The sequence below is a fragment of the Culex pipiens genome, chromosome 1, assembly GCF_016801865.2.
Source record: "Culex pipiens pallens isolate TS chromosome 1, TS_CPP_V2, whole genome shotgun sequence".
Classification (NCBI taxonomy): domain Eukaryota; kingdom Metazoa; phylum Arthropoda; class Insecta; order Diptera; family Culicidae; genus Culex; species Culex pipiens.
Window position 1 is genome coordinate 138,015,651 of NC_068937.1, and position 15,283 is coordinate 138,030,933.

Below are 15,283 nucleotides of genomic sequence, written 5' to 3' on the forward strand. Positions count from 1 at the left end.
GGAAAGCTGAAGACTGCCTTAATGGATTTTATTTAAGAATTGCTTCACACACACGCGATGAAAACCCCCGTTAATGAAGCTCGTGCTTAACGTCGTGGAAATGTTTAACCACCCCGTTCTGGCTCCCTCCTCACCAACATCACCCAAAAACCACATCGACCTTCATTATTTTTTGCCCACCGTCTGTGCATCATTTTTTATGAACAAATTTTGCCGGCAAAATCCCACCAAGACCGGGATGTCTCAGAACTTTACTCTTTACCCAGCAGTCTGGCCCAGCTGCCGAAGGCCAAATTATCCTCACCATATCATAGCTCATCGTTTGCTGGTGAATGTGACCACCGCCGTCAGTGACTGCACATCGAATAATGGATCGTTTATTTTCATTGAAAATCTGAAATTTGGGTAAAGTGAGGACCAAAAGGATACGCGATAAGGTATCGCTCGCAAATGGGGGCACCCTTCCGGGAGCAGATAAGCAACATAACGCACAATTTCGGAACGACCCGGTCCTCCCCCAATATAAACACTGGTTCAGAAAATTAAAAGAATCTGTTATTTTTCACCGCAGCATCAAAAACAACTCCGAAAAAGCGAAACCATGAACGTCCCCCCCCCCAGGGCAAGTGCTATCAGTCAATAACCGTTCTTTTATGGTCTGCCGACTCATGAAAAATCCTAACGGCCTTCCGTCCGGTGGCAAGTTGTCATCAATGTCACTGCGAGCGGATCCACCCCTTTTTTCCTCCCCCTTCCACTATGAGGAAAAGTTCATGAATTTATATTCATAAAGTGCTCCAAGGAACAGCGAGAGAGAAATATTTACAGTCGAGCCGTTGGTGCTGGACGCAAAAGCAAAAAAAAAGACAAAATGGGAACGATTTTTTCTCCTCCCTGGTAACCGTCAGCATCCGGATAGGGATGCCATTTAGCCTTGGGAGAATGACTTCCTCTTTGCTGCTGTAGTCCTAGATGACTCGGCGGGAGCAGTCCGATAAAGCTGTGCCCGTCCAGTGATTAATATTTGTCAAGAAGACCTTGTGCCGAAACTTCAAGCTGAGTGATTTTTTGTCTTTTCCAAATCTGGATCCGGAATGTTTCGAATCACGCGGCCCGGGGGCCGGGGTATCGAAGTGTAAACAGAAACTTTTGGGTGCCGCTGAGGGGAGACCTTTTTTTTGTTCTGACGGCAGGCACATGAAAATATTTAAATTTGATTGAAGGAGGTAGTCCGAAACAATAATGTTTTGTGGGGGGAAAAGTTTAAAGTTTTATGACCAACTATTTGTAACGATGACGGCGTTATATTTCATTCGAGTCACGACGGTAATGAATTGTTGGCGCTTTTTGATTGAGAGCCGGGAGGAAATGGTTTTATTGTGCCATTAGTAGTAATGGGTAGACTTGTGAAAACAACTTCATCGTTCAGTATTTTTTGAAGTCCTTGCTGTGCTACTTTTTCCTTTGCATGTTATTCTAAGAAATTTAAAATTAGTAACTCTCTAGAAATCGCAAACAGATGCTCCGATTTGAGTGAAACTTTTTATTAAGGTTGATCACGAATCCGACGTCCATTTTCGATTGTCTTAATCACTTGAATAAAAAAGTAATCGAAACATTGTTTCGAACAAGGGTTTCCAGCAAGGCCTCCGACTGACAAGTAATTAATAATTACAGTACACACAGATTACAATAAAGGCAAAGATTAAAACAGGCTGGCTATGTACGCAGAAGGCCCTATTCACCAAAGGTGGCGTTCTTTTATTACGTAACGCAGTTGGAGGCGAAGGCCGCGTTACGCTCCATAATTTTTTTTTTAAATTTGTATGGAAATTTTGCATAACGTAATAAAAGTACGCTCCCGAAATTCTCTCCTAGAACTCTTCTAAAATTCATTTTAAACATGTTGTTTAGCGAAGCTTATTAACAACAAAATTCAACGCCATGATTACCCAGTAAAAAATGATGTGTGAATCAAAAATCTATTCATTTTTATTAAATATTTGTAAAAATATAAAATAAAATTGCAAGAACTACACTAGAAATGATTCATGTTTATGCTTTTTCTTCAAAGTCAGTCAAAATTATTTGAAGTTTATGTGGATTAATTATTTGATTATAACAATAAAAAAAGTATTTTTTTATATTTTGGTATAGTCTGCAGAAGTTAATTTCTGTAATATCTCTTTTTAAAGAGCTTAGCTATTTTCCTGAAAAATTTCTAAATTTTTCTGAGACAAAAAATCAAACTCAGTGAAATTAGAATTGACTAATATTCAGATACAGAAATTAAAATCACCGTAAATGTCACGTTTTACATTTTCCGTGTTTTTGGTAACGGATTTTTTTAATCTGCTTAAAAAAAAAAAAACAAATAAAATAATGTTAAACCGATTTTCGAAAAAAACATTTTAAAACATATCGTTTTTTGATGAATTTCACAGTTGAGCAATTCTCTACCAAAACCGGAAATGGATTTTATTTGTATTTTTTGATTTGCCTCAAACTTTGTGGGGGCCTTCCCTATGATCAAATAAGCTATTTTGCGTCATTGGTTCACCCATACAAGTTTCCATACAATTTTGGCTGCACAAAAATTCACACAAATTTACAAAAATGGTATGTAAATATTCAAACAGCTGTAACTTTTGAGTGAATTTTCTGATCATATTGGTGCCTTCGGCAAAGTTGTAGGTATTGTTGAGAACTTTTGAGAAAAAAAATAGGTACACGGAAAAAAAATTGCAGATTTTTTAATCAACTATTTTTCAGTGAAACTCAATTTCCCAAAGTACGTATTTTTTTATTTTCGAGATTTTTTGATATGTTTTAGGGGACTAAAATCCGCAACTTTTGAGCCATAGAGAAACATGGTCAAGGCTCCGTTTTCAAGATATAGCCACCGAAAGTTTGATTTTAGCGAAATATTTGAAGTTTTTCGATGTTTTAAAATAGTGACCATGAGTGACCATTTCCAAAAATATTTTTTTTGAAAGGTTTAGAAAATTTGCTATGAAATTGTCTAAGAGACATTGAAGATTGGACCTCGGGTTGCTGAGATAGAGCCGCTTCAAGAAAAAGAAACACGAAAATTGAAGTTTTCTAAATCTCACCAAAACATTCCACCATTTTCTAATGACGATATCGCAATTAATTGTCCGATTTTCAATGTTAAGACATGAAACATTCGTGAAATGTTTCGATCTTTTCAAAAAACGTTTTGAACATTTTAAAAGGGCCAAACAATGAATATTAGGCCCATTTAAAATGCTAGTCTTTATATCAAAATTTTCAAAATATTTTTTTCGTAGAGATCGGAAAATTTTACGAATGTTTCATGTCTTAACATTGAAAATTGGACCATTAGTTGCTGAGATATCGTCATTAGAAAATAATGGGGTTGCTTTGGTGAGATTCAGAAAACTTCAATTTTCGTGTTTCTTTTTCTTAAAGCGGCTCTATCTCAGCAACCCGAGGTCCAATCTTCAATGTCTCTTAGACAATTTTATAGAAAATTTACTGAACTTTCAAAAAAAAAAAAATTTTAGAAAAGGTCACTCATGGTCATTATTTTTAAAAATCGAAAAACTGCAAATATTTCGCTAAAATCAAACTTTCGGTGGCTATATCTTGAAAACGGAGCCCTTTATCAAAAAATCTGTAAAGTACTTTTCGATTGCAAATTCAATTTTGCATCAAAAAGTAATGTCAAACTTGTTTTTGAATGAAACTTCGATTTTTTCCAAAAATCACCTTTTTTCAAATATTCATAACTCGGCGGCAGATATTTTGACCATGTTTCTCTATGGCTCAAAAGTTGCGGATTTTTGTCCCCTAAAACATATCAAAAAATCTCGAAAATCAAAAAATAAGTATTTTGGGAAATTGAGTTTTAGTGAAAAAAAAGTTAAATAAAAATAAAAATGGTCGAAATCAGCCGATTTCGTAGGGAGTTGCCCAGTTATCATGATAAACCACTACAAATAATTTTTAAAGTTTAGGTTTTGCTCAAAAAATCAGAGGGCCTTTTTTAAACAACTTCAATATTTTTATGGCATTTGACTTGCAATAAACTGAAAACAATTTAAGATAAATTAATTTAATATTCCTTCCTGGCCTTCTATCGGATGGGGAAGTAAAACGTCGGTCCATTTGCGTAAAAGAGGTTTTGGGTGACTCACCACACATAACCTTCAGAAGGCCTAGAAATGAGCAGAAACTTGCAACAGAGCCTTCAAAAGACCCGGGGGTCGTTAAAGTGGATTGCTTTTTTTAATTTAATATTTTTTCATATATTGAAGTAAAACAATACTGTAAAAAGCCATTCTGCGGCGAAAACAAAATATAAAAAAGAAAGAAAAATAAGTATGCAATTTCTTTTTAAATTAAGCTTTCTATTTTTTGCTTTTATGATAAACACGATTTCAAAAAAAACGTAACTTAAATAATTTTCTCTTGTAATTGATTGATAAGACTTTGGTTGATTGAAACGTGAAACAAAATGAAATTTCGAATCAGATAATGAACAGGTTAGAGTATCCATAAAAACATAATTTAAGAATCTGAACAAAAAAAATTGTCTGTACTTTGCGTGATATTGAGTGTCTCGTTTTTATTTTATCAAGTTTTTGATAGAACTTTTGAGTGGAATAAAATGAATGCTTAAATTTATTTAATATTAAATTAAATTTTTGTTACCATAGTGCCCAGTCATTTAAGTAATTAATTGGAAGACTGGCAAGTAAAAAACGCTTCTGGAAACCTTTGGTTTCGAACTACTCTAAAAAGTTTAATTTACCACACCTGATTTATAGTAATTTTGTTATGTGAATAAAATTCAAATAAAGTTACTGTTAAGGCGTCCCACGTGCCCTTTCCTGCAAGTTTAAAAACCACTCCTGTTCTTGACTTCATATGTTCCACCAATCTGTCAAGCCCCTACCTGGTAGAATGTAATTTCCTGTGTTTTCAGCAAAATCCGCGCCGACAAATCGCTGTTTCCACATTCCACGAACCACCACAATGGAAAATTTACTGCAAACACTTAACTCGCTCGCTCCTTTCACGGAGGCTTCGAAGTCCTGGCTGTAATAATGGATGGCGTATTTTTTCCATCCTCTTTTCTTTCAAAGCCGATCCCACTTCAAACTACACGCGCTGAAATATATTTGCCGCGAGGCATTCAACTGGATGTTTGCTTGAATCTGAAAACTCGGGTGAAAAATCCTAGGCAAAAAGCTTCAACCCCTGAAGCTTCAAAGTTCATCTCCCCAGCGCTCGCGCTGGTCCAGTTCCACTTTCCCTGGTAACGACGCGTATTCAAAACATCCTCTTTTTCTCATTAGATAACCCCGAGGGGACACCCCAGCACACCAGACAGACACCCAGGTTCGGGTTTCAGGACTTTGGCTTTGTAACTCTCTCTTTCTCTCCTGCAGACAGTTGGCTGCCGGCAACGTCGTCATCGCCGTCGTCAGTAGTGGGAAAATGAGTGACGGCCCAAAGTCAGTGCGCGCGCGAACGAAGGGAAACGGAAATGACTTTCCCCCCCGGTTTCGTGAGTGGATAAGGGGCGGGTGAGGTGGCAGAATAAATATGAAATACAGTCCTGGAAAACACTGGCCATACCGAAAATACAGACCAGCATCAGCGTAACGCGCGCGGTTCAAGTCAAGTGCACAGTCGGAACTTCTTCGGTCTGCTTCTTTTTCGCTGGTCTACGAGCTTGAGTAATCTTGATGACGAGGGGAGTGTCGTCTCTGTTGCGGGTTGATCAAATTCTTGGCATTTTGTCATTCTGAAACGGTGTCGAATTAGTGTGCTTTCCCCTAAGGGGGAGATTTTCCGGGCAGGAGGGTAGAATTGAAAAATGACTACGGCATTAAGACTGTGACGGACTGTTTTGTGGTTATAAAGTGGTACTGAATAATTTTAATATGAACTTGAAGCTGACTCTTCAGTGGAGTACACATTGCATGACCAAATAACCGCTTCAACTTTCTTAAACTCGATTACACCACTTCTAGCAAGTCGTTACGAACAAGTTTAGAATATGTTACTCCCCCTTACCGAATGATAGCCCATTTCTCATGGACCACTGCTTTCTCTCTCACTCTTTTATTCCAAATGCACCCGGAACAAACAGGAAGCTGAAGAAGAAACAGGAAAGGTTTTGCAAACAACTCTACAAAAGATTAAATCTATTAAATTTCCCAGAATGTCAAAACTTGCTCGGAATCCCGGCGTACCACCGGTTGTACGAGAAGGCCAGCAGCAGTGGGAGTGGTGGGGACAGCAGCAGCGGCAGCAGCAGCATCGGCAATGGGATGGACTTGGATAGTCTTCGCGAGTACAGCAACTGGTTCGCAACGGGTAACTACAGTCTGCTGGAGTGGAACAATGGCAGTGGGGGCGCCAATGGCACCGCCGACGGGTTCTACTACAATGGGACGTTTGTGGTGGGCGATGGCCGCGACGGTAACGGAATCGGACCGGTACTGCCACCGTTTGAGCTTTGGCAAACGATTCTGATAGCGATATGTCTGGCCATTTGCATAATACTCACCATAGGTGGCAACATTCTGGTGCTGCTGGCGTTCATCGTCGACCGAAGCATTCGACAGCCGAGCAACTACTTCATCGCGTCACTCGCAGCCACCGATATGCTAATAGGTGAGCCTTTCGCACGCCCTTTTCAAATATTCCACCTTTTGCTTGCTCCTCTCACACCTGCTGAATGTTGAACCGCTTTTTTTGTTCTGCTCGTTTCATCCCACAGGAACCGTTTCGATGCCATTTTACACGGTGTACGTCCTTATGGGATACTGGGACCTTGGACCGCTGTTGTGTGATTTGTGGCTCTCGGTGGATTACACGGTGTGTTTGGTGTCGCAGTACACCGTGCTGCTGATCACGATCGATCGGTTTTGTTCGGTGAAGATTGCGGCCAAATATCGCAGCTGGCGAACCAAGAACAAGGTCATCTGGATGGTGACGATCACGTGGATCATTCCGGCGCTGTTGTTCTTCATTTCGATCTTTGGCTGGGAGCACTTTCTCGGCTATCGAGACCTACTGCCGGGGGAGTGTGCGGTGCAGTTCCTAAAGGATCCCGTCTTCAACACCGCCCTCATCATCGGGTACTACTGGACGACATTGGTGGTGCTGTTTGTGCTGTACGGTGGAATCTACAAGACGGCGTACGACATGCAGAAGAAGAGCGAGGCCAAACAGCGCAAGATGCAGTCGATGGTGGCCCTGGGGAACGCCATGACGGGGCTGGCCGGCCAGGCCGGTGGAATCGGGATTTCGAAAACGCAGAGCACCCTGTTGAGTCAGGACAAACCACTGCCAGTGGCGCCATCGCCGAACGTAATTCTTCCTACGACACTCTCGCTTACGCCGCATCAGTTCCCCAAGGAGGAACTTTCGTCCGCGTCACGGAAGAGTTCGGTTCCCAAGCCCAAGGACGAAAAGTGTGAAGAGGCCAAAAAGAGTAAAGAAGAAAAGGAAGGTGACAAGAGTGAACGCTCCAGCAGTCCAGCGTTCGATTCGGATGACGAGAGCTCGGCCAACACCAAGCAGCTACAGGAAGAGCAACGAGCAGTGAAGAAGCGAACATCGTTGGCGGGACTGCTGGTTGGTGCGTCGGCTACCGTTTTGTCGAATCGTTACAACGGAGCCCTAAAGTCAACGTCACCCGCGACAGCGGCATCTCCAAACGAACCCAGCAGACCGAAAAAGTCCCCTAGTAATCCATCGAAAAGTGAAGGACTTCCAAAAATCAGCGAGGCCAGCATACTGGATTCGGAGAACAGCGATCCCAAACCTCAAGTGTCCCCGCTGAAACCGACCCCGGTGCAGTCTCCCATTTCCCCGGTTGACATCGAACCGGTAGTGGTGGCCAGAGCCGAACGGGCGCCGGAAATCTCGCACACAATCCTAACACCACCGTACGGCTTTCAGGGAAGTCCACACGCTTCCGAGAGTCCACCGTCCAAATCCGACAGGCCTCATAGCATAATTAGCCAGGGCGATTCCACCGTCACGTACGACGCCGTCGTCGGCATGGACGGTGCCGATCTGCGCTTCATGGACGAAAGTTCCGTCGTGGTTCCGTCGCCCCAGTACGAGAGTCCACCGTCGGCGTTTGCCGTCGTGCAGCCACGATCTCCGGCGCACGCGGCCGGCCAAAACATTGCGAATCCTTCACTGCTGCAGAAAGCGCTGATTCGAGCCACCGCCCAGTCCCAGCAGCCACCGCCAACGGTTCTGCTCCGGGCGGTCGACATTGGACCGCTTTCGCCAACTGGTCAAACGACCACGGCTCAACCGACGCAAACAATCAATAAATTTAGTACAACAGTCACAGTAGCCTCTCAGAATCCGGACAAACCGGTCACCGTATTGAATAATAACTCCTACACGAATAATTCTAACATAGATCAACAGGCCTTACAGCAGCAGCAGCAGCAGCATCCGCAGAACACGCAGGTCGACAGCACGAGCCTTAATTCGAAAGCGCAATTAAACAACAACAACAATAATTCTTCGTCGGTTTCAAGCACTGCTCCCGAGTCCAAGCCCGTAACGACCGCTGCAACGACGACGACCGTAGCGGAAGCCGCGACAACGACGACCAGCAGTAGCACACCGGTCACGGCCACCTCAACGGCACCACCACCCCAAACGAACGCACTGGCACCACCACCAACGACGACGCACTCGAGTGGTCCCACCATCACGATCAACCCCTGCCTGGAGCGGCAAACGTCCAGCAAGCGGGACTTTATACGGTCGATCGGCAAAAGACTGAAGGGCAAGCAGAAGGCCGGTCCGCTCGGGATCGCCGGTCGGCAAAAGTCCAAGTCGGAAAATCGCGCCCGCAAAGCGTTCCGCACCATCTCGTTCATTCTGGGCGCGTTCGTCGCCTGCTGGACGCCGTACCACGTGCTCGCCCTGGTCGTGGGCTTCTGCTCGAACCCGCCCTGCATCAACGAGCACCTGTTTATGTTCTCGTACTTCCTGTGCTACGCTAACAGCCCGATGAACCCGTTCTGCTACGCCCTCGCCAACCAGCAGTTCAAGAAGACCTTCACCCGGATTCTGCGCGGTGACCTGCACATGACTTAAGCCACCCCGATCCCCCTCGCTGAAATACAATATCAATTTTAATGTAATGATATAGACAATAATAATATTAACGCAAAACATAAGGAACTAACTAGCTGAACCCATCAAGTAAGTCACACACACACACACAGACAAACAGACGACACCTAGTTAAGAACATTTAGCGTTTACGAAGGAAATACCCACACAGTATTGAGAATACTGACAAGTATGTGTAAATAGTTTTTAGAGAAGAAAAGTATAGACAAAAAAAAAACGCTATTAATTTGCTGCGAAAAATGTGGTTTATTGCATTTCAGGGACGCGCATTCTCGACAATTTGAAGGGAAAAGTATCCCGCGCCTCCATTTTATATAAGATTATTTTTAATGACTAGGACAACAGCAACAAGGTGTAAAAAGTGGTATTATTTTTTAAAACGCAAAACAACCATAAAAATGCAACAGAAAAAAAAAACATACAAAACCGCATGTATCCTTGGCCAAACTTAACAAAACGCAAGAGCATCGTTCACTGTTTCGCTGTTTATGAAAGACAATTAAGTGTGATTAGATAATTTTCCCAGCTGAAAAAAAAAAAACAAAACAACGGTACTTATTTCTCTGCTGAAGAATAATAAACGCAAAAAAAAAAAAAATAACTACACAACCAGTGTTGGAGCGAGGAAAATCTAGGCAGCATAATTGTAGTAGTTAACTGAAGGGAAGGAATGCTCTCTAGGAATAATTTTTCGACGACGACGCTGACGGGAGTCGAAACGAAACGCGTGGTCCGTGAAAATATGCACCGTCACGAGCCTTTTCCCGCCGCAACGATTCGAAGCGCGCGACCGGTTGCTTTCTTTTCCATGAAGATTTGCGCGCGCGGGAAAAAGCTCGTACAAAACATCGGTGCCAGAAAAAAAAAAGTGTTGAATTGCTTTGTTCTGATGGAAAATATTTTTCCGCGTTTTTTTTCATTTTTCTTCTTTGCTTTGGACAGCATTGGTCCTGGAGGGAAACTCACGCAGACGATTTAATTACTGCTTCCAGGTTCAGGTATTTGTATTTAACAAGCACAATCAAAAATAAGGCAACGGCACGACATCGCATCTTCACGAAAAGTGCCTTCGGGGAAAGGTTGGTACAAGAAGGTGCCCAAAATGTGACTTTTACACGCGCCTCGCAGTGTTCATCACTAAATCAACAGTTGAAAGCTGCAAACAAATCTTGCTAAATATTTTCTTAAGTTGAAGAAAATTCTACTAGAGCAAAAGCAAAGCAATCCACTTTAACGACCCTCGGGTCTTTTGTGGTCCGAAGGTTATGTGTGGTAAGTCGCTTAAAACCTCTTTTACGCAAATGGACCAAAGTTTTACTTCCCCATTCGATAGAAGGCCTGATCAGGCAAATCTCGTCACGAAAAATGCCACCGGGTCCGTCTGGGATTGAACCCAGGCCTACTGGGGTGAGAGGCTGCCACGCTAACCACTAAACCACCGGACCCATCAACTGGAGCAAGCTTTGTTCAAGAAAAAAATATCTCAGACTAGTGGTCAGTTTCAGAGTTTTACAGAACCACACAGTAAAAAAAAAAGTTTGATTTGAGAGGTTGAAAAATGTAAGATTGAATATTACCTCTTTTCCTAGTTATTTGGCCTCAATTAATGTAGAATAGGTATAATAAATCATTAAAAGATGTAACTTTACACATTGTTTGATAAATAAAAAATAGTAAGTCGACTCTGGTTGTCAATATTCTTAGAATCATCGTGAACAGTTCTTTTTTCAGTTCTCAGAACAATGCAAAATGAAGACTCGATTGGAAATACATCTTTCAGATCTTCGTATCGCAAAGAAAACTGTGTAAGGCAAGCCATGAGAGAGTGAAATTATTGACAACCGGAAGAGATTTTCAAAGTAAATAAAATCCAAGGAACCGTCGTTCAAGCATGGACAAATTTTGTGGAAGGAAGAGCCTCAAAGTGAGCAGTTTAAAGAGAATGAAGAAATCTTCGGTAGATGGACCAATATTGCGATCGAGAAGATTGACAACCAGAAAGTCTACTGTATCACATTTATTCATGACACAATGTTTGTCAACATAACCATACTTTTCGGCACTCTCAGCAAACGTCAAATCAATACAAATTGCTGCCGGATCTTTTTCCGGATCTCCCCCGGAAAGGATCCGGCAGCAATTTGGTATGGTTTGACGTTTCCGAAGGGTAAAAAAAAGGTAAACAAATCACTTCGTGCATCAGCCAATTCAGGGATCTGTTCCAGTTGCGTGCTGAAAGAATTTAGTCAGATTAGCAGACAAGAATACTCGATGGATTTTGCTTTCCTGCCAGATTTTTTGGCCTTTTGATTTTTTAACATGTTTATTTGGTTGTAAATATAAAACTAGCAAGTTTTTATCAGCGCAACTGGAAGTTTTAGCAAAAAATGGCTGGTTCAAAATCAAATTAAACCAGAAAAATGTTTGGCAATGAATTCCCTTTCCATGTCGAGAGGCCATAATCTTGAACCGTAATGTTTCCGTTTATTGTTACCTGTTGCATCTAAATTATTGAAAGTTCGCTGAGAATCACTCAGTTTACCCTACTTTTACATGCTTTTCTGTGCGTTGTAGTTGTTGGTGGAGGATGCGCGCCCTAGAATTATGTGGCAAAATAATAATAAATTACAGCGAAAAACAATGCCAACGGGAAACTTTCATGCAAACTTCTTTTTTGAAATGAGCCCCTCAAAAGAACCGCGCATGAAACGTTTCGTGTTTGTATGCTGTTTGCAGACTCTGTTTGTTGAACAGCACACAAGCAGAGTCCTGACTCTTTCTTTCTTTTATTGTTTTTTGTGAAGTGAAGTTTTTCCCCACCCAGCCACCATAAAAAGTTTTCTAATGTTTGCCATGGTCCTTAATGTTGCTACTTGTCACTTTTTATCCGCACCTCTCATCATCACCGCGCATCACACCAGGAAGACCAGAACAGGAGAAACAAACGAATTTCCATCCCACCCCCCTTTACAAACCCAGAACACGTGTTCGAAGAAGAACTTTTCCGCGTCAGTTTGTTCTCCCCTGCAATAGCAATTATTCGAATCTTACCTGTGTTTCTTTCTCCTGTTCTGTCCAGCGAAATCTTTGGGGACTAATTTAGCAGGTCCCCAACCCACCATTCTCCCTGTTGGGTGGACCTCTTTTGATCAAACAAAACGTTGTTTAACGGGCCGCGTTTCCTTTCACAACCGAACTCCGTCACCGTCTCTCCAAGTGTCTCCGATTGTGGAACACGGTCAAACAGATAAGATAATCATTTTCTGTAATTAGTTTCCCAAAACTCCGCTAGGTCGTATCAAATTCAAAGTAGCTAATACAACAAGGGGAAGGAGAGCGTCGATGAAGCATTCTTTGAAGTAAAACAAATGATAAATTTAGAGAGTACAAGCTGATGGTAACAAATGAAATAAGAAAAAAGTAAAATGACAATATTTGAATAAATTTGCAAGAACAAACACACAAATCGTACTAGCACATACACACACACACAAACACTTGTACAAATTTGCGGGACAGGATGCCGTACAAAAAGGTCTCGTAAATTAATTTTCATCGAACAGCATAGCTAAAAAGACAGAAAAGAAACAAAAAATAACCGAAAACGGAAAAGTTTCCCATCGTGTACAAAGAAATATAATTAAGGCTATGAAAATGCGATCGCAAAACTTTGCGCATCAACTTTTTGGGAAACGCACCAAACGCAACAACAACTAAGCGATGGTTCCGAGAAGAGTAATGAAAAGAATATCAGAGCCAAAGTGTGGCACCGAAGGTGTCGATTTTATGAGTTTTTTCTGCGTTATCCGGTCATCCCATTAATCTCGCGCGCGCAGGGACAAAACTCTTCCACACCGGAAGGACTATCGCAGCACCCGCGACATCTGTTGAGTTGACGATATTTTAATATCCGTTACCGGTTAGAAAAGACTTTATTTTGCTCGTTCAAAGAGATTAGTAAGCAGTATATTTTGTACAGTGCAGTACTTGACTATTTTTGTACTGTTACTAGATTTATTGAATGTTTGCTCAACCAACCGAAACTCTTAATCCAGTTTCGGCTGTTTGAACAATCGCTTCTTCCAATCCTAAAGACAAAAGAATCCTACTCAAGTCATATCCAATCTGACAACAATCAAACCTGTGAACATACAATTCAATTATGAAATCATCTAATCAACTAGCTTTAAACTCCACTTGAGTCGACACGCCCCTAAACGAATTCAGTATTTTTGCTACCCCCACCCCCTCCCATCGTACTACATCTTAGTATAAAATTGAATGAATGTCTAACTGACAAAAGTTTGGTGAATACGCTTTAAACAAATTTTGTGGCAAAGAAAAAAAAAAACAGAATAGTAAACGTTATATACAAGCTGATAAAAAAAGAGAAAACAAAACAGCAAACAAAAAATCAAAAGAAATTTATCATAAGATTAACTGATGGCTGATACGAGAGAAAGAGAGAGCATCGTGCAATGTTAGTCGACAGAGTAAGAAAATTCGCTATTCATACAATTTATGACATTATAATCGAAGAAGCAGCAAAACAGAAAACAAAAACCCAATTCCAATCAGAAACAGAGAATGAATGTGCAGAATAATAAACCAAATCAGCAGCGAATCAAATCCGGATGCAACTATTAGGTGATTAGTGAAATTGGAGCAAATGCTGCACTTACCACAAAACATACACACACTCACACACAACAAGATATCGCTGATGAGAAAAATAAAAAGTCACATAATTTAATGATTTTTGCTCGTTTTGATGTTGATGGGAGGAACGAAAAAAGAAATCTTCCTCGAAATTTATAAAAAAAGCAGAATTTCAACACGAAATCATGATTCGAAAATCAATAACGTATTATTTTGTAATTTTGAAATGTTAATCGGGATTTTGAAATTCTGAGTTTTTTCAAAAAAGGTTTACTTTGATAATGAAAATTAAATCAATAATTTTCAAGATATCGTCGCTGTCATGCTAACTTGTCGTACGTCGACTTTGGGCCAAATTGAGTTAAGAACGTCATTTTGTGCAGCTCACAATGCCTCACGTTTTGACCTTTACAAATACCCAAATTTCGTTTTCAATCCTGAGATATTCAATAAAATCCGGAAAAAACTCCGTGCATTTTTGCCTCTTTACATAAGAAAGAAGTGTCAATCTTGTAGTACTATCTTGACACTGATGGAAGTGCGACAATTGTCCAAAGGGATTTCAGGTCAGAACGTGTTTGACACAGGTACAAGCTCGACTTCCGTAAACATTTTCAGTAAGAGCTCAGGACTCCAGCAACCGAATTCAACCAAACTTCAGGACGATGCACATAATGATCAACCACACAAAACGTGTTTGTTATTGTTTTCATTGCCTGCTCTCGTTTTAGTTTATTCAAGGTCAAACATTAAAACGCGTCTTTCTCGGAACGTCAAAAAGCGACACCTACAAATTCGGAACACTTTTGTGATAATTTGTCAATAGCATACAAAATGCATCTGTTCTGGTGCCTCTACTATTTTTAGGACCTTCATTTTTACATTCTCTTGCTATTTCACTAGTATAAGTAGTACTTTTCAAACAAAAAAAACTGCATTTCAAGACTATTTTATTCGAAGCAGCAAAACACTGCCTGCAAATTGCCTGTTCCATAATTATGGGATGTTATTGTACCTCCCACAGTCCCCTGAACTTAACTGATATTTTCACAAAAAGTTATCAGACCATGTATAAAACATTACTAAGCTTGAGTTTCATTGGTTTCAGTGTGTGAAGTCATTATTTTGTTAAAAATATGTTCTCCTGGTCCAGGAGAGAACCAAAGTTTGTTTACATCCGTAAGCAAAAAGTGTTTCGAATTTGTGGATTTCAAGGGTCAATGTTTTTCTTTGAAAATTTGATATAAAACCTTAACCGTTTCGTCTCAAAATTGCCACTGTTATTTTTTGACCATTAACTGGTAAACCAAATTCACACATTCTCCCCCTCCAGGTTTTTTAGTGGAATAAAAAGTACCAGACAAAAAAAATATAATTTTCACTCGTTTTTCCTCATTGTTTCGAATGCTTTTTTTAAATTTTTAACTTGACTTGACATTGACTATTATCAAAA

The 15,283-nt window shown here is 40.8% G+C and overlaps 1 protein-coding gene across 5 annotated transcripts in view; it reads left to right on the plus strand.

The window, feature by feature from the left end:
• Positions 1 to 13,927, plus strand: part of LOC120417089 (uncharacterized) — a 128,895-nt gene extending 114,968 nt beyond the window's left edge. For 4 of the 5 annotated variants that reach the window (XM_052706077.1, XM_052706076.1, XM_052706078.1 and 1 more), the window contains 2 exons: positions 6,146 to 6,672; positions 6,779 to 13,927. In XM_052706077.1, the coding sequence (XP_052562037.1) occupies positions 6,146 to 6,672; positions 6,779 to 9,132 (2,881 nt within the window). In that variant the 3' untranslated portion in view covers positions 9,133 to 13,927. The remainder of the gene's footprint in view (positions 1 to 6,145; positions 6,673 to 6,778) is intronic. The other variant, XM_052706079.1, reaches the window with a different exon arrangement.
• Positions 13,928 to 15,283: the final 1,356 nt, after the last annotated feature.